The 27,329-nt window shown below is 31.1% G+C and overlaps 1 protein-coding gene across 1 annotated transcript; it reads right to left on the bottom strand.

Annotated features, from left to right (window-relative positions):
• Positions 1-8,503: 8,503 nt before the first annotated feature.
• Positions 8,504-27,187, bottom strand: LOC134701016 (uncharacterized). Its single transcript, XM_063562163.1, has 3 exons — positions 27,046-27,187; positions 10,015-10,468; positions 8,504-9,017 (listed from the first exon to the last, which is right to left on the bottom strand). The coding sequence occupies exons 2-3, from the start codon at positions 10,464-10,466 to the stop codon at positions 8,597-8,599; spliced, it is 873 nt and encodes a 290-aa protein (XP_063418233.1). The 5' UTR covers positions 10,467-10,468; positions 27,046-27,187; the 3' UTR covers positions 8,504-8,596.
• Positions 27,188-27,329: the final 142 nt, after the last annotated feature.

The following is a 27,329-nucleotide window of genomic DNA, read 5'->3' as shown; positions in this document are numbered from 1 at the left end:
CCAAGCTTCTGATAAAATTCCACGAGAATAACAAAATTAACATCACATATAATATTATCCACTGCTATCTTAATTTGGTAAAATATTCGGCGGTATCTTGCACCGGAGATCTTCTTTGATGATCATGATGATGTTAATAAAGTTAACGAAAAGTAGAAATATAAGATTTATATGTGGTCAATACTTTGTAACAAGAAAAGGATACGATGAGAAATGATCAACATTTTTTCTCCACATCATGCACGATCGCAAATATCCTACTAGTATGTGTTTAATGTGTAACAATCTTACATATAACTGTTTATGTCGGTACTTTAATAACTTTTTTAAACCGTTTATGAACTGTTATTTTTAATGTTATCAGCTAAATACATGTAATAGTTTATACTATTATTATGGTATATTTACTTAGTTAATATTTTAAGTGTATTGTTATTTATGATATTTTTGCAAATTGTGTCATACTTGCAAGGCCATATCAACCGGATGACCCTTATGTTTTATAAGTATATTTGCATGTCCTTAACTCAAAAAAGTAAATGAGCAGACACATCAAATATCAACGAGACTAGCACAATATACCACAAAGAAAGCTGCAGATGATTGTTTCCTGACGATGAGTATTTTTTTCATTACTATAACGTCTTTTGTTTTCATCCTTTTTAGCAAAACGCTTTCATTCGCTTATAATGGTGTCTTGTGATATCTCAAAATAATTTTCCGTCCTTGTTGAACTCTCATAGTGTTGAGGGTGCGTATTGTTTTGCTACTGTCCTCTCTTCAGTCTGCTCGTCTTGCCATCCTTTCGTCCGTCAATCCCATTATAGTAATATAAGTATTTCAGATATCTTCTTCTACAGTTTGGATACTAGGATGTTTTCACTTTGAAGGCTGTTTGTTAATATATTGAATGTGTGTATATCTTCAGGATTTTAAATTTTATTAATATTTTCTGTTTTGGGAGACAGTAGACTTTTTTCTGTGTCTGCGTTTGCGGATAACTCCTCCTACGGTGAATCATAGACCTATGTGCTCCCATGCTCAACTTTGTGTGTTTTATGATAATATATTTGCATCTGCGGCATCTCTAAAATTAAGAACAAATAATATCACAACCTCTTTACATGCTATATGCAAAACGAGAATACCGGTAGAAGGTTATACATCTAAAAAAAATAGATGTCAGTTGTCATGCACGTTCTACATTTTGTATGTTGAGTTTGAAATAACACGATTAACACGACTGTTGCAACATGTGGAGCAGGATCTGCTTACTCATTAGCAGCGCATGAGATCAACCCAAGTTTATGGTGGGGTTAGTGTGAACTAATCCTTAGTTTTCGATGTTGGCTTGCGTACTAGTTTTTGTAATTATGTTTTTTTTTCTTTTTTAGCCATGTCGTTGTCAGTTTATTTTCGACCTATAAGTTGGAATGTCCCTCTGGTAATGTTCAGCACTCTTGTATGCTGTTAAAACTTGGAAATGGGTTTCCTCTAAATAATATATGCGTAATAGTATTATTTCTAAATCCTAGCTTTAACTGTTATAATACTTTTGAATAAAAATAAAATAACAGAAATAACGAACTCCACAGATATTCAAAACGGGGAGTCCCTAGGCAATTGATAAAGCAAAAAGCTGAAACACATTTAATACGTTGCATACGTTATATTATGTTTTAAACATGTTAAATATTGTTTCATTAAACACACGTTTTAACCTGTTAGTTAAGAATGCTGCATGTTTTCATTAATGAATTTTAAGAAATCATTGTCATAATACCGAAATGTCCCGACATACATTCCTTATTAAGTTTGTACCTTTATTCAATCTTAAAGAACATCTACAAGTTCTACAAAACTGCTAAAGAGTATTTGATATACATTATCATCTTTAAACAAATTTGACCATTTAAATCATAGAACTGATTATGGCAGGTCTGTCAATAAATAACATGTAAAAGTTATACCAATCAACGCAGATTGAAGAATATTTCAGTATGCATTTCCCTAAAACTAATCTTATTTTATTTTTTATTTTTTTTATTTCTTTTTTTTAGCCTTAACTTTTAATATCACCATCACAGCTTTTAATTTCTTTTAATAAATCTTTTTTTTTCTTTCTTATGTCAATCTTATATTGTTTTTTTTTTATAAATATTTAACATATTTTATTCATAATCACCTGTTACATCAACCCTCAGTTGCCCAGGGAACAACTAAGGGGCCCCCATTTTTTACAGACTCTTTGTCGGGGAAAAAGCAAATGAGAAAAAAAACTCCCACTATAAATTATTAACATCTACCTTTATAAATATAATCTATCCTTATACAAATGTACCTGTACATGTAATCCTTATCGATCTATATATCTATACCTCTCACCATATATAATTATTTGAATAATGTATGTTTTTATCATTATTTATTTCTCACAAAGGCTACCTGTATTTATTAAGCAGTTTCAATTTTATCGTACATCACGTCTTTTGTTATGTTAATTTCAATTACACTAAATTTCTGGTCGAGTGATCATTTACCACGTGCGATTTGTTAAAGGGATGTGTAGTTCATTCATAAATAAAATGGATTAATGATTTTGATTCCCAATAAGGATTAGTTTCAAATATATGGTGAGTAAATATTTGTTTATAATATGATACATCATGTCTTGTTACAATTAGATGATATACATGAATACATACACAACAGAAATTACATGTAGGGAGTTGAGAGAAGTGTACATATTATTGTTCAATCAGTATCAAAGAGGTCATTACACTGACCTGACTACGCAAAATATATATTTATATACAAAAAATGTCACACATAGTGGAAAAGGTTTCTATCTTCGTATTCGTTTTAAGATATTTGTGCAAAAACTGCATTTCATGTTTTATCATATTTAAAATCATCGCTTTACTTATCCCTTTCTTTTGATATTTTGCGATATTTCTAGTTTTCCAGATAACCCATTTCGTGATTAAAAGAACCGTATCTAAAATTTGGGTATAAGATGCATCTGCATTAATGATCCCAAAAATTATACTTATTTCCGATTTTTGTAATTTATGGATATTTAATTTTAAACAAAATTCACTTATTTTCTCAAAAATTTCCCGCCAAACGTATTCCACCAGTTTACAATTAATAAAAAGATGAAATAGTGATTCTTTTTCATTGCAACAGTGACACTTCCCGTTTGAGCGATTCATTTTTTGTAATTTTTCTTCAGTGTAAATTATATTATGTAGTAACTTCCATTGAAATTGTTTAATTTTCCTGTTAGCTAAATTGTTATTCAAAGTTTCCCAAATGTAATCCCATTGTAGTTCCTTCCCAAAATGTAAATTCCACTTCAACTGACTATTTGGAGCTGTTTTATTCTCATACAAGTATCTAATATCTTTAAGGCATATTTTTGTGGCATCAACGACAACTCCATTTTTTATAAATTGACAAGAATTTATTATTTTTATAGGTCTATCAGAATGACTTTGTATGCTAGAATCTGTTTTTAAAACGTCAATTTGTTGAGGTGTTAACGAAGATTTAATGCGACTATATTGTGCAATCCAATTCCTTTTATCTTTAAGACTTTTAAAAATATCAAAAGAAGTTTTAAAGGATTTATTGTTTAAGTCCCATATATCTTTAATTTTTTTTTTCCACTGGAGGCAAAGTTTGCATAATATAATGCATGTCCCTTGAACTTAAATTTACAATTGCCGAAAATATTTTCTTCTAAAAGGTCCTCTTTTGTGACCGATTTTTGGATTTTCTGTAAGTCGGTCCAGGAAATTAAAAGTTCTTTATAATATTTGGACATTTGTATTTGCCTAAAACATGTAGTGTCCGAACAAGAACATATAAAAAAATCTGTATCATATTATTCGTCTAGTGACGTTAACCAGTATTTTCCTATTGCATTCCATTTTTGTGTTTTTTGGGTTGACAATACTGTACATACTTTTGACTTGTTTTGATTTAATAAAGTCTCTTAAGTTTAGCATTCCTACCCCAATGACGGACGGTACAAAGGATTTAATAATTAAAAATCTTATTTTATTGATTTGTATCTGATGAGAATTATTACAATCCTTCTTCGCTTTTTCATTCCTGTCACTTTGTGGCATTTAAGCAGTCAATTTACAAATACGAATATAAGCGTGAGTTTTTGTTAGCAATAAAACCAGGTTTATCCAACCCACTCTTCTTAAAATATTATGTGCCATAACAAAATTCCGAGCAGCTGTTTTCGAAAAGTCTGTTACTATGTATGTTGGCGCCTGTTTTTGTAGTAGTTAAGTGTTTCCGTTGGTTCGCTGTTTTCGTCATATAATTGATTTTGTTTCTCTCGGTTTTTTTAGGTGACCGAGATTTATTTTTCGGTCACCCGATATCAGTTAAACTTGTACGTTGGTCTTGGATGCCTCCTCTATTAAACAATACACCTTCAAATTTTGTTGATTATATTGTACTGCTGCTAATGATTTCGGAGATCAACACGTGCGACTGACCATGGGATATTTATCAGGTATAACTTAGTATATATAAGAGTAATTATCGAAGTTTATTAAAAAAATAATAACAAATATGACTGATCCAAATAGTAAATATGTTGAGTTGTTGAAAATACACCTACATATTTTCTACGAAAATAAAAGAAAATAGCAATATTATAAAACAACGGAAAAAAAACATCGCATATATTTTATAAAACATTATTTTGTCAGACTACCGTTTACACTTTAATCTTGTCTTACAGATTTTCATCAGTGCTTCAAACTGCTTGATTTAGAGCAATACAATAACACAACCAATAACAACCCAAAAAAAATTGTTGCAAGATGATTTGATGTTGTCGATATACCCTCATTTTTATATCTTTTTATTCATATAGTGATTTGAGCAAACATCTTTCAGAACGAGATATTGTTTTACAATGATAAGTTTGATGTCATGTTTGTCAAAGATATGTTTCGTAAACTGTTGCTCATATCTATTTTGTCTATTTTATATGTGTAAAAATTGTCATTTATTGTCGACATCAAATGCAATTTGGTGTTACTTATTTTATTATTTTTACTAAGGAAGTAAATGTCTGTGATCGGCTTAATCAAGCATTAAATGATTGGGTTTTCAAGAGATTTTGAAAACTCCCATTGGGAAAAAACGATTTACCGAGAACAATAGCTAACGTATTTTTTCAATGGGACATCTAAGCTTGCAAAACGATAAGTGTCCACTTCAAACTAACTGAGTAAGTGTTTCATTTCATATGTAATACTACACTGAAACCGAATATTAATGAAAATCTACAAATCTAACCAAAACTGCTCATTATGTTCAGGTAATTTTAATGACTGGTATCTATGATGAGTGTATTTACAACCGCTGGCTAACTCTAAGTGAATGTTTAATTCTTAATGTATGTGAGGAATATACTTTTGGTAATTAAGTAACACTTACTGATTTCTCTACATCTGTCTTTAAATATATTTGTTTTATCATTTTTTTTTAAATCTAAAAAGTTGTAAAATGTAAGATATCATCAATCTATTTCCTATTTAGACTTTTATAGTTTCAAACAAGGAAATTAACAGTGAATGCTGAAGACTCACTTAAGGTGTTCGCTTCCATGATAATCTACTTTTACCTTTTCATATAAATTATCAATTTATTAGCACCTAGTTGTACATGAAAACTCATTGGTATCTCCCACAACGATATCCTTTTTTACTCACAAGCTGGACAAAGAAGCTAACAATGTCATGATAAAAAACGAATAAAAATCAACAAACAAGACAATTCAACAATACACAAAACCCAACATAGAAAATCAAAGACTGATAAATAAAGGCAACAGTAGTATACCGCTGTTCAAAACTCATAAATCCATGGACAAACAACAAAATCGGGGTAACAAACTGAAACCGAGGGAAACGCATTAAATATTAGAGAACAACGACACAACACTGAAATGTAACACACAAAGAAACGGACCAAGCATCCGACAAAATTCCACGAGAATAACAAAAATAACATCACATATAATTGTATCCACTGCTATCTTAATTTGGTAAAATATTCGGCGGTATCTTGCACCGGAGATCTTCTTTGATGATGATAATAAATTTAACGAAAAGTAGAAATATAAGATTTATATGTGGTCAATACTTTGTAACAAGAAAAGGATACGATGAGAAATGATCAACATTTTTTTCTCCACATCATGCACGATCGCAAATATCCTACTAGTATGTGTTTAATGTGTAACAATCTTACATATAACTGTTTATGTCGGTACTTTAATAACTTTTTTAAACCGTTTGTGAACTGTTATTTTTAATGTTATCAGCTAAATACATGTAATAGTTTATACTATTATTATGGTATATTTACTTAGTTAATATTTTAAGTGTATTGTTATTTATGATATTTTTGCAAATTGTGTCATACTTGCAAGGCCATATCAACCGGATGACCCTTATGTTTCATAAGTATCTTTGCATGTCCATAACTCAAAAAAGTAAATGAGCAGACAAATATCAACGAGACTAGCACAATATACCACACACAAAGCTGCAGATGATTGTTTCCTGACGATGAGTATTTTTTTCATTACTATAACGTCTTTTGTTTTCATCTTTTTTAGCAAAACACTTTCATTCGCTTATAATGGTGTCTTGTGATATCTCAAAATAATTTTCCGTCCTTGTTGAACTCTCACAGTGTTGAAGAAGCGTATTATTTTGCTAATGTCCTCTCTTCAGTCTGCTCGTCTTGCCATTCTTTCGTCCGTCAATCTCATTATAGTAATATAAGTATTTCAGATATCTTCTTCTACAGTTTGGATACTAGGATGTTTTCACTTTGAAGGCTGTTTGTTAATATATTGAATGTGTGTATATCTTCAGGATTTTAAATTTTATTAATATTTTCTGTTTTGGGAGACAGTAGACTTTTTTCTGTGTCTGCGTTTGCGGATAACTCCTCCTACGGTGAATCATAGACCTATGTGCTCCCATGCTCAACTTTGTGTGTTTTATGATAATATATTTGCATCTGCGACATCTCTAAAATTAAGAACAAATAATATCACAACCTCTTTACATGCTATATTTGTGTCCAAAACGGACGTCGATTAGAAAAGCGAAAAATTGGACGTCGATTAGATAAGCCTGAAATTAGACGTCGATTATATAAGCATAAAATTGGCCGTCGATTTGGATTGTTACGTCATATTTGGATCTCAATTTAAGGAACGGGCGTCGATTAGAGACCGGACGTCGATCTGAATCTTACACATATACCACTCAGCAAACTCAATTCCATTGAAAAGAAATGTGTTCAATGTTTCAGATAATGAATAACCCTGCTATATTTTGACAAAAACCATACAAAGGAATCTATTAGAAGGATAATACGCTCATATTTTAATTACTTATAGATCATTTAAATGCAAAGACAGATTTTATCTGATCCAATTGTTTTGATTTGATTGACAATGTGAAAAATATGCACATACGAATGGGATCATGATCGTGAATATGTTAGGGTCGAGCATCATTGCAGATACTTTTGTTGTAGATGTCGAACAAGGTGCAAAATAATCTGTTCAATTATTTTTTTACATTGCTATAAACGTGAATTTGAAGTTGTGATCAAACAATAGCAAACACTCCACACTTAAGTTAACGATTCCAACCAACAACGTTAATTAAACAACATTGTCGAAGATGTATGCCAACATGTGTAGCATGAATTATCTCTGATAACAATCTTTGTCTATTCAATGAAATATACTGTTAAAGATATAAACCTAACAAATAAATATGTGGTTTATTTAAATCTATCAAATGATTTTTTGTGTATAATGATAACTATTACATTTTTTCATAATGCATGATCGTAACTTACTGCATTACTGGACATGTAAAGTGAACGCTTGCTTACAATTCCCCTTTACTCGTATCTAAAATATATTTGATGTGTTTGAAATAACTCGATTTTACCACGTGTCAAAAACACACATAGATTTACAAAATATTTAAACGCAAATATAATGCGGAGTAATGATATTGATATGAAACAAATGCTGCTGAACTTATTGAATATTTTAAAAACAATCAAAGTGCTTATAGAGCATTGATTGCTAACGAAAATCACAAGTTTAACAGATAATAAACCAAAACATCGTTCTTTAACAAATCACGACGTCCAAGCATAATAATCTTTGAGCGAGACTTGATTTTCAAGTAATTTCAATTCGAATATATCATCTCGTAAATTATCAAATCATGTCTAGAAATGAACACATAAAAACTAAACAGTCATACATCAGGTTAAGGGTTTGTCAATTTAAAACAAGGCTTTCAAAACTTCACTGTGAATCGATCAATTAAATAAAATAAGTTTATGTAAAAAGTTTCTGAAACAGATATCAATACAAATATTTTTTCTCCCGTTGTAAGAAGGAAAATATACATGGCATGCGGTATTACTTTAATGTGATGTTAACAAGTTTATACTGCTATTCTACAATTATAACCCATCTTAATATAAAGGTAATGAATTAACAACTGTGATTTTATCAAATTACATTAAGAATCGCAACCTGTGTTCCCCCGTTAGTGGCAATATATAATTTATCATAGTTTTGATTGAAACACAACGCAACTGGTTGTGATATACCATGTCGAATGTCCAGTGGAATATCTAAAACCTTGCCGTCTTGTGTCAGTCGGTGTATGTTGTTCGAATCCCGTCCGCTGACATAGATGTGTCCATTGTCATCAGAGCATATATCAGTGGGTGTATCCATAGTTCCAATTTTGGCATTTTGCTCATAACCATCCAATCCTTGCAGTGCACAGTTTGTAACCTTAATATAGTTCTGACCGCTTATACAAGAAAAGAATAATCCATTTTCAACTGCATGAAATTTAAAGACACGTGGATCAATAGGATGTCCTGTTAAACTAAATATGTGTCCGCTGTTTTCATTTAAAATTCTAAAATAGTAAGAAAAAAACAAAAAGAATGAGAAGATATTTCAGATATGACTTAAAATGAGAGATGACATGCAGTATTCAAACTGCCATTTCAATCTGAACAATCAGCATAGGGAAAGCGTCAATGTCTTAATCAGGTTTAATTCACCATTTGCTACATTTGAAAATGTCTGTACCAAGTCAGGAATATGACAGTTCTTGTCCATTCGTTTTTGATGCGTTTTGTTATTTGATTTTGCCATGTGATAATGGATTTTCCGAATTGATTTTCCTCTAAGTTCAGTATTTTTGTGATTTTAATTTTTAATCAGTATTGCATAACTTGTGTTACTTTTGATCCGACATGCATTCTTGTCTTTCAGGACAGAGCGATATCGGGTTGATATTTGATTGAAAGAAAAGCATGTTTTAAATACATAACAAATTACAGTGAAAGTGAGGTAATGTTCCCCTTTTATGCTTATGTTTTGTGCAGAGCATAATTAAGACTAAGTTGATGTACTAACATTATATATAAAATTGAGAAAGGAAATGGTAAATGTGACAAAGCGACAACAATCCGACCATAGAGCAAACAACAGCCGAAGGCCACCAATGGGTCTCCAATGTAGCGAGAAATCCCGCACCCGTAGGTGCCCTTCAGCTGGCCCCTAAAAGTATGTATATTAATACAGTGATAATGGACGTCATACTAAAACTCCGAATTATACACAGGAAACTTAAATTAAAAATCAAACAAGACTAACAAAGGCCAGAGGCTCTTAACTTGGGACAGGCGCAGAATTGCGGCTATTATATCCTGAATTTGCACTGTTTGTACTTGGTAAACGAGACCAATCAAGTTCCATTTTCTTGAATACTTTTCGACTTAAGATACTCTTTCTTTGCATGCTCTTTTGTATAAATATGTAAACGATTTTTTAATTGCTAGCCGGTTAATTCCAAATGAAAAATAATCTGACATTAATTATACGTGACGTTATCAAGGAAGACTTACATTTTATAGTTCTTGACGGGGTATGCAAACATAGAACCACACACATTTACGGCAAGATAACACGGAACTTTACTTTCAATGTCTCTTCCAGAATTTTGGACTGCTGCCGCACAAATCACGGAGGTACACTTATTGTTGCTTGTAGCATTATGCAATACAATCAACCGATCCGGGTCTATTTGTACTACAGATCTGGTGTTAGGTTGAGTAACATATCCTATATTTTGACTTGTAATAACCACATCATAAGGCTGACTTTCCATTTCGAGCTTATTTAAATAAGTTCCAAAAGGATCAAGTAAAATCAGATTCTTCTTGTCATAGTCACATAATACAATGTTCCCCTTTGTTGTCGCTGCTATCCCAGTAATTCTTCCGAAATCATGGTTAAATGAAGTTCTGAACGCAAATTCGTGTCTAACATCTCCTGGGACTGCCAACACCTGTGCCATTCCTTAAATATTCAGAAAGTAAAAAAAAATACAATATTAACCTTTGTGTAAGGTCGATAAATGATATATTGACATAAAAAAGAATATTGACTGAGAACGATGTCGATTGTCCAAAGGGTCGATATATCCTGTATTCACCTCATACAAACATGACAAAGCCCTTTAATTGTTATGTTATTAATTTCCGACTATATTTATATCAAAATCGTAAGTGTGATATATTCAATCGTTTTGTTGGAAATTTAACATTTTTTTAATTGTCTCCTAGATAATAACAACATATTAATGGCTATTTCACTTTATGCGTTATGTTGGTTTGTTTTACATCTTATGTATTATCTATGAGTTTGACTGTCTCTTTGGTATCGTTCGTCCCTTCTTTATTTGTTTAAAGATTTTTTCTTCAAACAATCTATCATAAATTAACACCTTTTATACACTTTTAACAATGTCATAAAACTCATTGCATGACGTCACAAAGTATAGCGTTTTATTTATATTCTAAATATAACCATTGGCACTCACACCACATCTTCCTATATCTATTCAATATGCTTTCTGCTATCGGCCGTTTTCTATGTAACTTCGAAAATATAGTTTATGTGACTATTCCTGGAGGATTTACATAGTAAACATATACGAATTATTATTATATTATTTGATATATTATTGTCATATGGAATATATGATAACAAAATCGCTCACCAAAAAGGCATATGGTAGTATCTTCGGAAAGTGTTGTCGATTCAAGATGTAGGTATTACATTAAAAGGCAATATCTGGGTTTTAAGAATAGTTTATACTGAAGTTTAAACGTGTCAGGTAGGTGACAATTATGCGTGGACATGTGGACTTATCTGATTTGTCTGATAAATGAAAAATTTGAATTATCTTAACGAATAACTGTAGGAATTGAGATCTTAACCATTAAAATAGCTATCATATATTTATTTCATGTATTTGAAGAGACTATAATAACATGAATAACGTTTAAATAAGGATTGAGATTGAAAGAGTTGACCTTAGTTTAATCTCTTCAAATAAAAATAAATCAACAGAGCAACAGTCATGCATACAATAAGCCTATCTGAATTTAAAATCATTTTTTTTTTTTTAGAAACTCTTCATTAAAAAAGAATTGACTTGGTCGTTATATGAAATAATTACGATAACATCGAATGCTTTATTTAACGACAGGTAGTAAATATATCAATACCCCATGTCCACTGGTATTAAAGAGATAATCGTAACTGCAATTACGACTATCCCAATATGGCGACGGCAGATATAGGTAAAATCTCTACAATCATTTTTCTCAAATGTAGCATGTTTTTGTCATTAGTTTCTCAGCTGCAAGGGTTTTCTATACCATTACATCATATTTAAATCGTAACGGTGCACTGGAATGTCTAAGCGCTTTGAAAATTGCCGTTGAAAAATTCGGGATGATAATCGAATCTCGGAAAAAAGATAATCGTATTAATGGTGTTAAAAATGAGAAGATAATCGTAACTGGATAGTGTTTTATTGATATTGACACTAAAAACGTATATCTGATAGCACATGATGAAATTATGGTGATGAATTAATCTTGTTTCAACATCTGATGACAAATCTTTTTGTGCATATATTATTGATGGTTCAAATGGAAACAGCTACATACTATTATATTATAAAATTGGAAGGGTGAACAAGCTTCAAGAAATTTGGATATGGATATGGATATGGAAGTTATGATATATGGCAACACTTGTCAGGGGAAACTCATGTGTCACCCTTCATCAGATTTGTGATTAATAAAATTGAGAATGGAAATGGGGAATATATCAAAGAGACAACAACACGACCATAGAAAAAACAATAGCAGAAGGTCACCAACAGGTCTTCAATGTCGCGAGAACTTCCCGCACCCGGAGGCGTCCTTCAGCTGGTCCTAAGACTGTTAAAGAACATTGATTTATTCTGAATAAAAACATAGTAAATATAGTAAATATTGTTTTAAATCATTTAATGCAGGTGGCTATATTTGTTGTTTCTTCCCCCGGGAAGCGACTGCTGGTTCAATTCTAGCCAATACCCTGTATGCCATAATGAAGTAGGAAAGATGTTTAGTATTCGCCAGAGACAGTTTGACAATAAATTAAGAACTCCACTTCTGGGATATGGGATATTGCTAATCCCCGTCCATTTTCTCCCCAAAAAAACACCCTTAACGCGCATATTACATTGAAACTTTGAAAACAATTAGAATATCTACTTACCACAATAACTGACCCTACAGCTGCGTCATTATCAATATCTTGAACAGTTACATGTATATATTAAAAGATCATGCATATTGTTGTCTTTTATAAGGGGCATTTTTCAATAAAAGTGTGAATTTCAGACCTAAAAAAAAGCAATTAGTCGAAATTTTTATTTCTAGAGTTATTTTGAATACCTTTATTGTAGACCTGTTTGTAAATAAAAAAAGTGCAATCTTAAATACTGTTTGAAATGATATCATTTTCAGAATGTATGAACTGTTTCGTAGGGGACATTTGTCCACTACAGAACTGCTTTTAAACGCACATCTTATTGCATTTTAATGTCTCCTATAGACATTCCAGTTTGTTTTAATTTATAAACTAGAAAGATCTTATTTATTTCTGAATGTAAGAACCATTTTTAATCGATAAATATAAGACAGTACTTCACATATTAACGTACAACTTATATTACATAGTGGACATTTTGATGAGTGTCGTAGTGGTCAAAACCGTTTCGAGCGTAGTGGACAAAAAGTTTTGTAGTTGACATCAACCCTATTCTATGTTGATAACATACTGAAAATTACATTAAACTAATCCTTGTTACTTGTTTTGCAAGAAAAGATTTGAAACAATAAAAATCTCCAATACTTGTTTCGTAGGTGACCGTTTTGTCGTGGACATTTTTACATGGTTTATTTTTTTCCACAATCTCTATATTGCAATAGTAACAAGAATGATTATATTCATCAAAACACGTACTAAGCTGTACACTGATTTTGTTTTATAATTGTAAAACCAGATACTGAAGGAGAATTGAACCGTTTCGAAATGGACATTAACAAAAATACGGTATCACTCTGGTCCATTTTATGTGCTCTTTTTTTGTCAACAATTAAAACTGCCGTTATTAAAACATCATTTATGTTGTAAGACCCTTATGTTTATATCTCTTGCAAACATTGAGCGTGAATGTTGAATAGGGCGTCTAGGAAAATGCAATTTTGGTTATTTTGAATCATTCAGGAATTAATAGTTTATTAGTATGTTTCTTTGCTTAAAAAATGTTAAATCTAATTCCATGTACTGAATGCACAAACAATTACTTGTAAAGATCAAACACATTTTTTTTTAAAAGTGGCTGGAACAAGAAATCACGGTTTTGTAGAAAAACGCCACTAAATCGAGAGATATATAAGTAAATTAGTCTTAGATATTAACCTGTAAGTTTCTTCATTTATTTTTATTTTCCGTTAATGTCATCAATTAACTGTACATTTGCATTTCAATACACACAATACCATTGAAATGCTGAAAAACGCATTTAATATTTTTCAGTTACTATTATCCGATAAAGAAATTACGATTATCAAACAAGAAAAATTCCATAGAGTTACGATTATCATCCCGAATTTTTCAACGGCAATTTTCAAAGCGCTTAGACAATTTCAGTGCACCGTTACGATTCAAATATGATGTAATGGTATAAAAAAAAACTTGCAGCTGAGTAACTAGTGACAAAAACATGCTACATTTGAGAAAAATGGCTGTAAAGATTTCACCTATATCTGCAGTCGCCATATTGGGATAATCGTAATTGCAGTTACGATTATCTCTTTAAAACCAGTGATGTTTGTATATATTATCAGTCATATAGACATGTAACATACATGTTTACATTTACCAATTAAGAGTCGAGAGTTTATCGTTAAGATATTAAAATACAGGTCATCGGAAAAGTATTATTTAAATGTTCATAACATCACAAACTCGGCAAACCATTATTCGAATGAATTTTAACAAAATGTTAAGTAAAGGTCTTACAGCCTTTTATATGCTACATTTAAGAAAAAATGATTTATAGTAGTTTGATTAGTGGGTAATTAATAAACTGGTGTCACAACACAAAGTGTCATATCCTTCATAAATGTGTACTTATGGAATAATTGAATTTTTGCATTCAATTTTGATAAATTTTACAGATCTTTTTTGGTTGAATGATATTTTGATTGACAGTTTGCTAACGTCAGATATTTCATATTGATTTATACGTTGATTGAGTATTACTTTGACGTCCAATGACAACTATTTATCGATTAAAATAGACACGTGTTGAGGTACATGTGTATACGAATTATCATGACAAAAAGAAAGGCCATACATTCCCTTCAATTATTTCATTTAGTGTCAGTTAAACATAGTTACTTATATTAAATTCATGTGTTTATAGCCCTGCGATAAAACACCACTTTATATATATACCGCTTCTGTTCCAAAAAAAATGTCCTTGCAATTTCGTTTATCATTACAATGAGAAAATGCAAAAGATGACATCTCTTCACAAAATGTTCTTACAACTTCCATTATAAATTTTCTTTTTTCCTACAGATTTTCGGAATATAAGTATTTGTTGCGTTTGCACTTAGTTTTCATGAAATTTTAAAATGAACTTGGATTGTCGGTTAAAATGTGAATCTTAAAAGAGGAGAGAAAGATACCAGGAGGACAGTCAAACGCATAGATCAAATAAAAAACAACAACAGACAAATAAGAATACACAAGATTAATGTAGCATTGTATTTTATGTTACCAAGCGTCTACATCACGCGACTCAAATGTATTAGTTTTTAAAACTTACTTGTCTGTTGACTATAAAGGGGCGTGTAAATTACTTCCGTGTGTATTTTATCGCATATTAAAATGTATGGAAGCCTTTGTATGACAAATGTAAAACTCATATTTTCGACTGTACCAAGCTTCTAGTTTCTAGAAAAACAAACCTATTTTAGTTTTTGTTAAAAAAAAATCATTAAAGTTGTGTAGTATTTGTCAATATTTTTAATTTTAGGAAGTTAACCTAAATATTCCTGGAAGAGTTAAAAACGTTTCACAATTGATTGCGTTCTGCATTAATATATACCTCATATTGCAAATACATCAGCTTTACCAATGTGGTCCTTTGTACATCGCGTAGTGTCGATGCATTGAAGAACAAAAAAAGTAATGACACTTTATGTTTTGTGTAGCATGTTGAAATGTTGAACGAATTACTAATGTTTGGGACCCAAAACGTCACCTCAATACAAATTAAAACCTTTTAAAATATTTCCCGCATTATACCAGTTCTAATATGCTCTACGCGCGAAAAATATAAATTGTCAAGAAGACTGTGGTGTAAAACGCTAGTCATAATGACACATTAAGAACATTTAAGATTCGATCAGCAAGCTGACCAATATAAATGATCATATATAGATATTTGTTGACGTTTTAACACGAGAAAAACGTATTTGAATGAGATACATTTGATTTGATATTTTGAGCAAAAATAAATGATAATATACATGTATATGCTGGCCAGTGGTTTGTTTTATATATGTTTCTTGCCAGCTATAATACTCATGCCAAAGAAGGAGAGCACACTTTCCAGTAGTAGGTTCATGAGGTAGCTGGATCATTTATATATTTCAACTGACGGTGTTTCAAAAGGTTATTGTAAGCGGCATCAAAATGATATCTACTGGTACATACACATAATATATCTTACATAATGGGCAGAAACGAAACGAAAGTTGGAGGTTAATTGAATAAACGATTGGCAACAATACTCGTATATGTATACGGAACGGGAACAATAAAGCCTCGTAGCCAACAATGTTAACACTTTTATTAAATGTTATCATAATATCTTCTATAAAACATATACCCGAACATAAGACTCATCAGTGTGTAACATTATAAACAAAAATTAAAAACAACAGGTTTAATAATTTCATGCGTCCGTAGCGTTTTTCTGGATTTACCTTCATCAGGAACGCTCAAAGCCAAACATTTGAATTCCGAGGATGTTTGAGTACCGAAACTGTTGAATAGCTCTTCAACAGTTTTGGTACTCAAACATGTGAGCTATATGTCAAAAATACCTAACAAAAAAAATAAAAAGCCAAATTCATCTAAAGTCAACTTTGCCTGAAGGAGTTGAAACCTTAGTTTCTTAATAATTTCAAAATGTATAAACGGACAATTTTAGAAATGTGTGTTAAATCATGTCAGTATCGAAATACTGACTACTAAACTGATGATACCCTCGGGTACTGATAGTGCACCAGCAGCGATATCGACCCAGTACAGGTAACATTGAAAACAACACGTTTAATAATTGCATGCGTCTGAAGCGCTTTTCTATACGAGCATTGTGACTTATGTTTTTAGAAAGCAAGACGGAATCTATCAACATTGTTAAACAATGTGTACGTTAAAAATACTCCTTAACTATTTCAAGAAACTCCTTCTTTGTAATAGAGATAAAGAATAAATACAAACAAATTGCACACTGACTTACAATGAAATTATTCTCAAATCAAAAATAAATATGACTTTATTTCGTTTTTAAAAATAAGATCAAGGATGACGACTTACATGTTATAGTTATTGACTGGATACGCGATTAAAACACTTTTCGCCAATGTCACATGAAATATTGTTTTCAATGTCCCTTTCAGAATTCGGTACTGCTGACATAAAGCTACGGAATTGATATGATCATTACTTCCTGTCTTACGCAGTGTAACCAGACGGTAAGGGTTATATCTGTAGAACAGATCTGATGTTGGGTTGGGTAACATGTCCTTTGTTTTTCTTGTAAAAGCTTCGTCAAATGGTTCACTTACTAAAATTAATCGTATTAAGTTTTTTTCCACGAGGATCAACTAAAAGCAGATTCTTGTTATCAGAGTCACACAACAGAATGCTCATTTTTGTTGTCGCTGCTATTCCATTAATTCGCCCTAAAACATTGTTGAACGTGGGTTTGGAGACGAATTCATGTCTTACATCTCCCGGAACTGCCAAAACATACGCCCTTCCTAACATATTCGGAAAAAAAACATTATTGGTAACCCAGTTCAATTAAAATATTCTAATGGAGTTTGCAACAATAACTACTCATTTAAATACATCATAAAATATTTAGATGTAAAAAAAAATGCTTGTTATCACTGAATGGTAAAGATTATTTAAATTTATCAGTTGGTAGTAAAAAGTGAATATACATTGTATATTGTATATAACAAAGATTAAAGTTGATTCTGAACAAAGAAAGATAACTCCAATTAAAAAAAATTCTTGCAATAAGATATTTCTTGCTTACTATTCTGGACAAAGAAAGATAACTCTAATTAAAAAAAAATTGCTATTTCACAATATTGTGAAATTAGATATTTCTTGCCATTGCACAACACTGTGCAATTGAAAAGACTTGCTATTGCACAATACTTAATATGATAATTTTAGATCCTGATTTGGACCAACTTGAAAACTGGGCCCATAATCAAAAATCTAAGTACATGTTTAGATTCAGCATATCAAAGAGGCCTAAGAATTTAATTTTTGTTAAAATAAAACTTAGTTTAATTATGGACCCTTTGGACCTTAATGTAGGCCAATTTGAAAACGGGACCAAAAATGAAGAATCTACATACACAGTTAGATTTGGCATATCAAAGAACCCCATTTATTCAATTTTTGATGAAATCAAATAAAGTTTAATTTTGGACCCAGATTTGGACCAACTTGAAAACTGGGCCAATAATCAAGAATCTAAGTACATTTTTAGATTCAACATATCAAAGAACCCAACCGATTCATTTTTTGTCAAAATCAAACTAAGTTTAATTTTGGACCCTTTGGACCTTAATGTAGACCAAATTGAAAACATGACCAAAAGTTAAGAATCTACATACACAGTTAGATTCGGCATATCAAAGAACCCCAATTATTCAATTTTGATGAAATCAAACAAATTTAATTTTGGACCCTTTGGGCCCCTTTTTCCTACACTGTTGGGACCAAAACTCCCAAAATCAATACCAACCTTCCTTTTATGGTCATAAACCTTGTGTTTAAATTTCATAGATTTCTATTTACTTATACTAACGTTATGGTGCGAAAACCAAGAAAAATGCTTATTTGGGTCCCTTTTTGGCCCCTAATTCCTAAACTGTTGGGACCTAAACTCCCAAAATCAATACCAATCTTCCTTTTGTGGTCATAAACATTGTGTTTAAATTTCATTGATTTCTATTAACTTAAACTAAATTTATTGTGCGAAAACCAAGAATAATGCTTCTTTGGGCTCTTATTTGGCCCCTAATTCCTAAACTGTTCAAACCAAAACCTCCCAAAATCAATCCCAACCTTTCTTTTGTGGTCATAAACCTTGTGTCAAAATTTCATAGATTTCTATTAACTTAAACTAAAGTTATAGTGCGAAAACCAAGAAAATGCTTATTTGGGCCCTTTTTGGCCCCTAATTCCTAAAATGTTGGGACCAATACTCCCAAAATCAATACCAACCTTCCTTTTATGGTCATATACCTTGTGTTAAAATTTCATAGATTTCTATTCACTTTTACTAAAGTTAGAGTGCGAAAACTAAAAGTATTCGGACAACGACGACGACGACGCAGACGACGACGCCAACGTGATAGCAATATACGACGAAATTTTTTTCAAAATTTGCGGTCGTATAAAAAGCTATGAAATGCTTATTTTGACCATATAATGCCAAAATTGGTCATTTTTGCAGAAATTCTATCAAATAAAAGTTTAAATCCTTTAGTTTTATGCTATTTGACAAATTGACACAATCAAATCATTCAGGGAAGTTGCCAAAGTACAGATTCGAAATTTCCTGATTTCACCTCTCAGGTCCGAGTACACAGTTATTTTGTAGTGCATTTCTTTTAGACAATAAATGAAAATTAAAAAAATCCCACCTGCGCTTTCTCAATAATATTTTTACAGTGTGTTGTACTACTTTTGGGACAAATTATATCAAAATTATAGAAAACTTCATCAGCTCTAACTCAAAATATGGACAATTTTATGTTAAGGGGGTCTTAAAATCTTTTGACAGCTTCCGAAGTGCTAATTTCTCACCTTTTTCAACTGGACCTTATCACTACTTGACATTAATTTTTATGACCCAAATTTTTAACAGTATCACTTCACCCCCCAACTTGCTATATTAGGCATAAAACATGGAGAAATAAATTTGGAAGGGATATAACAAAATTTGACTAGTAACACACTGTCCTCACTAAGGACTATATTCGTGGACAACGAAAATCAAAGGACGATAACTGTGTACTCGGACCTGTTATTTAGGTGTTTCTTTTTACACACACATAGAAAGTTAACCATATCAAAGATGAAATACACTCCTTGATAAAACGATGTGCTTCTCAATTAACCACTATTTTCAGTTGGCAGACAGGAGCTCCTATATTAACTTTCTTTACAGTTCATTAAGATATTTTTACCAACAAAGCCATCAAGTTGAACCAGGCTTATAATTTGATACAACAGACGCATGGTTTTTGACCTGTCTCGACATGTCTTGACTAGTCTCGACCTGTCTCGAATAATCTCGCCCTTCAAATTTAGTTTTGACTGGTGTAAATCAACCCATCTAACTAAATTAAATATTGATCTAACAAAATTCAAGCTTATCAGGTAGTTTGATGTATTGCTGTGAAATGAAAGAATTTAATTTTACAATAGCCAGAAATAAAAATGATTATTTTTATTTATATAAATTCACATAGGCATCTTTAATTTTTTTTTTATAACTTTTTCAAATCAACTTAAATTTTCATCAAACTAAGCAGCTATCTCAGGAATAAATTAAGCTTACTGAATCCCATGTCATTTAGTTATTTGTAGTATTGCTCTAAAATTTAAGAATTAAACTATCTTTGTAAAATATGCTAGGATTTGCAATTCAGACAAAAAAGAGATAGTACACTTTAATTTTTGAATAACTTTTTCAAATCATCTTGGATGTTCATCAAACTATGTAGCTATCTTTGATATATATTAAGCTTACTGAATCCCAGGTCATTTTTTGTTGTTGTATTGCTGTCAAATTCAAGAATTAAATTAATCTAGGTCAAAAAAGCTAGAATTTGCAGTTCGGACAAAATAGAGATAGTACACTTTAATTTTTTTAATTACTTTTTCAAATCAACTTGGATGTTCATCAAACTTTGCAGCTATCTTACATGTATATGTTTAGCTTACTGAATCCCATGTCACTTAGTTTTTTGTTGCATTGCAGTAAAATTTAAGAATTAAAGTAATCTTGGTAAAAAAAAAAGCTAGGATTTGCCATTCAGACAAAATAGAAATACATGTAGTACACTTTAAATTTTTTTTATAACTTTTTCAAATCAACTTGGATGTTCATCAAACTATGTAGCTAATTTAGATTTATATTAAGCTTACTGAATCCCAGGTCATTTAATTTTTTGTTGTATTGCTGTCAAATTCAAGAATTAAATTAATCTAGGTAAAAATAGCTAGAATTTGCAGTTCGGACAAAATAGAGATAGTTGTCACTCTAATTTTTGTAATAACTTTTTCAAATCAACTTGGATGTTATCAAACTATGCAGCTATCTCACATATATATTAAGCTTATTAAATCCTGTGTCAATTATTTTTTGTAGTCTTGCTGTAAAATTTAACAATTAAAGTTATCTTGGTAAAAAAAGCTAGGATTTGCAAATCGGTCAAAATAGAGATAGTACACTTTAATTTTTTAATAACATTTTCATATCAACTTGGATTTTCATCAAACTATGTAGCTATCTTAGATATATATAAAGCTTACTGAATCTCAGGTCATTTTGTTTTTTGTTGTTTTGCTGTCAAATTTAAAAAATAAATTAATCTAGGTAAAAAAAGCTAAAATTTGCAGTTCGAACAAAATAGAGATAGTACACTTTAACTGAAAAAGTTGTGAAAAAAATTAGGGTGTACTATCACTTTTTTGTCAAAACTGCACATCCTAGCTTTTTTTACCTAGATTAATTTAATTTTTGAAATTGACAGCAATACAATGAAAAACAAAAAAGATTCAGTAAGCTTAATATATATCTAAATAGTCTACATAGTTTGATGAAAATCTAAGTTGATTTAAAAAAGTTATTAAACATTTAAGTGTACTATCTCTATTTTGTCCAAACTGCAAATTCTAGCTTTTTTTACCTAGATTAATTTAATTCTTGAATTTGACAGCAATACAACAAAAAATTAAATGACCTGACATTCAGTTAGCTTAATATATGTCTAAATTAGCTACATAGTTTGATGAAAATCCAAGTTGATTTGAAAAAGTTATAAAAAAAATTAAAGTGTACTATCTCTTTTTTGTCCGAATTGCAAATCCTAGCTTTTTTACCAAGACTACTTTAAATCTTAAATTTTACAGCAATACATGTACAACAAAAAACTAAATGACATGGGATTCAGTAAGCTTAATATATATATATATATATATCTGAGATAGCTGCATAGTTTGATGAAAATCTAAGTTGATTTGAAAAAGTTATAAAAAAAATTAAAGATGCCTATCTGAATTTATATAATAATTTTTATTTTTACCTATTGTAAAATTAAATTCTTTCATTTCACAGCAATAAATCAAACTACCTAATAAGCTTGAAATTTGATAGATCAATATATTTAATTAAATTAGATGGGCTAATTTACACCAGTCAAAACTACATTTGAAGGTCAAGACTAGTCGAGACAGGTCGAGACTGGTTGAGACTGAGTCGAAACAAGTCGAGACAGGTCGAGACTAGTCAAGACAGGTCGAAACAGGTCGAGCCCTGGCCAAGACCATTTCAGACTACACGAAGATCATCAAGTTCTGAATCAGACTAATCAAGTAAAGTCGAGACCTAGTCGAGTACACTTAAGTACAGTTTAGTAAAGTCGAGACAATGTCGATTTTACTGGTCGAGCACAAAAAACTGGTCAATTCAGACTCTGAGCAGTTTGTATTGCATGCATTTGTTTGTTGTTGTTCATCTTGTATTCAAAGCATGTTTTCGCGTTCGTTTCTTTTCCTTTCTTCTTAAACAACACTGTCCTTTCAGTTTATTCTTTTTTAACTATCTAAATATATGTGTATGGACATACCAACTTGTATGTCAATAATGAACGCTAAATATGCTAATGAGGTTACATACAGTTTGTGTGATATTCAAATTTGTTTGCGATAAATCTCTATGAAACCAAGGTCATATTAACAAAAACCCATGTGCAGTATAATTCCTTGTTTATCTATTTTCTTGTTGTAAGAAATATTTTTTCCTGAATTTAAGGGTAATTATAATGATTTTGAAATTTTATTTAATAGATCATCCTAACCAAATGCATCTACTACAGTGGTCTCGCTAGCCCAAAATAGAAGGGCGCCGCGCCCTGGGTGCCCTCAGCCGCGCCCTGGGTGCCTTTATCCGCGCCCTTCTGCCCTGACGTCTTTTTCCGAAATTGTCTTGTGCCGTTTTGGTAAAATTTTGTTTCATCGATTTCTGATCTCCAAGTTAATTACATATATGACACCTGTGTGATTGCCCCCAGCTAAATAATGTCATTACAATCAATTACAATGACAAAGACTTCAAAGGTGTTAATAACTAGGTAATTTAATTAGGACAATGTATCTTTTTGTCATACTTGTGATGAATGCGTCAGCGAGTGTGTTTAGCTTGGGTCGGCATTTTCGATTTCCAAGTCACAATGGAAGAGTGTATAAATGAAGACTTTCATTACTTTAGAATTGAATTTAAGTCATCAAAATAAAACTATGCCTTTACAGAAATGCCTGCCATCTCAACAAAGGCACAGTTTTTAATTAACGCAAACGTGGTGGAAATTGATTTTGGAGTTACTTCCCCTGTTTTTGCTTATTATAAATTTGTGCTCTAAAAATATTATCTAGAATAAAAAAAAGGAACAAATTACCAATTGAATATATAATAACATAATAATGTTACCTTAAAGATATTAACTGTCTTTGAACATATTAAAAAAGATATATTGCAATTTCTACTTAATAATTATACTTTTAGCAATCCATATTCTAAACATTGTTAAATAAGTAATGCTATGATATGAAATATATATCAGCTTTTATATAGCTTTTGAATGTAGACATTTAGGAGCATCACATTTAACATACCATTGTGCAAATTCATAAAAGCATTCATTTTCTAATACAAATGGACGACTTCTATAATAATCTAAAATATTATTATAAAAAATATCTGTACTGTCATTTGCCAGCTTGTCCCTTTCATATTTGGGTTTCAAAATTCTGTACCTTTCTGACTTTGGTTTTGTACATAAATAGATAAAAGACCTACTTGTATCAATTAAATGTAAATCATTATTCAATCTATATGCAGCTTCTTGTGCACTCAGTCTACGAGATTTTAAAACACAGCACCCAATTTTAAGCATTTTTTGTCTCTGACTAGCACCTTCAGGCATATTTTCAATAACTGATGAGAGAATGCTCTTCAAATCCTCCGGTTCAGATTTGCATATATATGCGCACACATAATATGCTGCAGATTCAGCATTCCCTACTATCTGAATGTCCATATTTGCTTGCCAATGTTCAAGAATAATGGGATTGAAAGCATTAATATAAGCACCAGATCTTGATCTCTGAAGTTCATAAAATTTCCCTCTGGAACTTTCAGATGAAATATCAATATTATTTAGCAATCTGGTTTCTTGACATGGCTTAAATGGGAATCCAAACCTGCATGCACCTAAAGTGCGTAAACAGTAAGATGTGTGGCAGTGAGTTTGAAATTTTTTAGCTTGACTTAAAGAACCATTTGTACTAATAGTCCTATTTATATAATCAAGTAAACTTGCCTGATGTGAAAATATTTTTTCAAAATTTTCAATCCATAAAAACATATGTACATGAGGGCTTCCACGATTTTGAAATTCAATTCGCGTAAAGTAATCAATTACAGTTCCTAAAGGTTTTAATTTACCACATATAACATGCTTAAATAAAGACTTGTATCGTCTTTGGAAATGCAATGCTGTCATAAATGGGTCTTGCCGAACTAAATCAATACCATTTTTTATTTGACTGGCCTCATGATATGAGCATCCTTTTAGATTCATTAAAAGGTCCGGCCAATGCATATCATTTGCTGAAAGTGTAAGAAAAATACTTGGAGGACCTAAAGACTTGAACATTGCTAACAAATTTTGCAGAGTTGTTTTCCAGTAGGCTGCAGTGCCTTTTATCTGTTTCATAAACATATAAGAATTTTCCACGAAATCTTTATTTACTTTAAAATCTTTGATATCTTTAGCTTTAACAGGGTTTGCATTTTTCTTCATTCGCATGTGTATACTGACAGAGTTCATTAATCTGCTAAATTCATAATAATCTATAGCATGCATAACATATGGTAAATCTTTCCTAAATCGTCCATCTTTATACAGAAGTCTATATTTAAAATATTGTGATACAGGTACCGGCAAATTTCTTTTATGTGAAAATCCATTAATTCCTTTAGGAAACAGATAAGGAAAAGCACATTCCTCTCCTTCATTTAAATCATAACAATTAACAGGTTTACCATTTATCTTCTGAAGATTTAAATGAGGAAATTTTTCCATGTTAGCAATATTACCAAATTCGACGTTTGGCAGTGACTGATCTGTTTCAATAATTCCAAATTCCTCAATATTATCAATATGAACACCATCATTTGCTTCATTGATATCAACTAATTTACTTAATGCATCATTATCTACTGTAATGTTTTTATATGCAGCATTATTTAGCTTCAGCCATTGCAAACATTTTGAAATTTTAGCTTTTCGAACTAAATGACTAGTTTTTAAGTCTTTATTTTCCCCATATGAAACAGTAATTATATTGCTATCACTAAATTTTCTAGGTAAAGAAGAAAAATTCTCAATCATATTTGTTGGAAAATCAATCGCCATACCTTTTTCCGCATACTGACCTCCAGGAAGAATTATTATTGTCATAAATACATGAATTTTACTAATCAGTCTCTTTTCCATGGTTGTAAGACCTTGCAAACAATAAGGTATATCAAAGGGCTCCAATTCATTATATTTTAAATTTACGTATGGTTTGGTTTTTTTCAAACTTGAAAGACAAAAAGCACATAGTTTGGATTCTTTTGTCAGTCCTAACATAGAAAAGTGTTCTCCCTCTAAATTTGCAAAATTAACTTCATTCTCAAAAAGAAACCTTCCACAACTGGAACATGAATATTCAGGAACTCTCCTTATTTCTAAATCAAAAAGTTCAGAATGAACATTATTTCTGACCAACTTTGCATCAGATTTTGCATTTTTATCTAAATGTGTCAATTCTGAGGATGAAACATTTAAAACTTCACTCACACTTCCATTTAAAACTGTGATAAAATTTCCTTTTGGGTCATTATTCATATCCATAACTATATGAAAATCAGACTTGTTTGATACTTTCACTCTTTTTGAACTTTTTCGTTTTTTGGTTAATGATAAAGAATACATGTGATCACTTCTGTCAAATTTTCGTTTCAGTGTATTGGTTTCTTCAATATTTATTAAAGTAGCTTGATCCACTTCATTTCTATACATTCTAAAATCCTCAGACTTTTGTAAATATTCATTCACAATATCAGAGCCATTGACATGCATACAAGCAGTATTTTCTGTTGTAGTCGTATTCATACTTATCTCATTGTTTATACATGCATGGCCATCATACTGCAGAATAACAGGGGATATATTAAAATATGCACCACCATACATGCTATTTAAGTAATTTACAACTGATGACATACTATTAAATTGTAATAAAACTGAGCTGCCTGATTCACTGAATTGTCCTAAAGTATTCCTACTATGAGAATCAAATATGTAATACACGGTATTAACACGAGCTACTGCTATGGACAGGTCCCCAAATGTACATAGCAAGAAATCTGATACCTGAAAACCAGTATTAAATGCTTCTTGAAAGTTAAGAGCACCACTACCTTGTTCGTATGTAGTTTGGCCGATCATTCCATATAGCATGTCTGAATAAACCACTGAATTAATATTACCTACTACCGGTAATGACAGAATACTTGGAAGTTCGTCATGTGCTAGATAATGACCTTCCGGAAATCCGTTTTCTATTAACAGATTTTCATACACTTGATTGCCGTTGACAACAATATCGTCGATAATCTGAGATGAAAAGTTATTTAAAGGATTTTCTAAAGAATTTTGAACATTCGAGTTGTAAAGAAAAATTGTAACAATTGCCATGTATGCTATCGCCGTGCATTGGACACCTGCGTTCCTAAAAATATTGCACCCCTGATGAATATTCCCAGCAACACAACCTTCTATCATATAAGGTACATTCATAATGTCTATAAATGTGGTAACATAAAATAAAAATATTTATAAGAATGTAAAAATGCTTACCAAAGTCTGTTTTAATCTCTTTAACTACGTGGATGATCTGTTAAGTGAATTATTCAAAGATGTCGTCCCGAGGATGTCGCTGATAAAATGCAGCTTTGAAAAGACGCGATGAAAAACGTGGGAAAGTCACCTTTGACCTGACAATCTATTTTCAATTTGCAAACTAAATGATAATGATGAATCAATTATGTTCTATATATAAAACTATATTCAACTAATAGTATTGCATATGCTATCTAAGTTTATTTATTTGCAATAATGAATTCTATAAAAATATGATTTGA

Source organism: Mytilus trossulus, unplaced genomic scaffold (assembly GCF_036588685.1).
Source record: "Mytilus trossulus isolate FHL-02 unplaced genomic scaffold, PNRI_Mtr1.1.1.hap1 h1tg000210l__unscaffolded, whole genome shotgun sequence".
Lineage (NCBI taxonomy): Eukaryota > Metazoa > Mollusca > Bivalvia > Mytilida > Mytilidae > Mytilus > Mytilus trossulus.
Note: the sequence above shows the minus strand (reverse complement) of the source record. Positions and strands in the feature narration are given on the sequence as shown.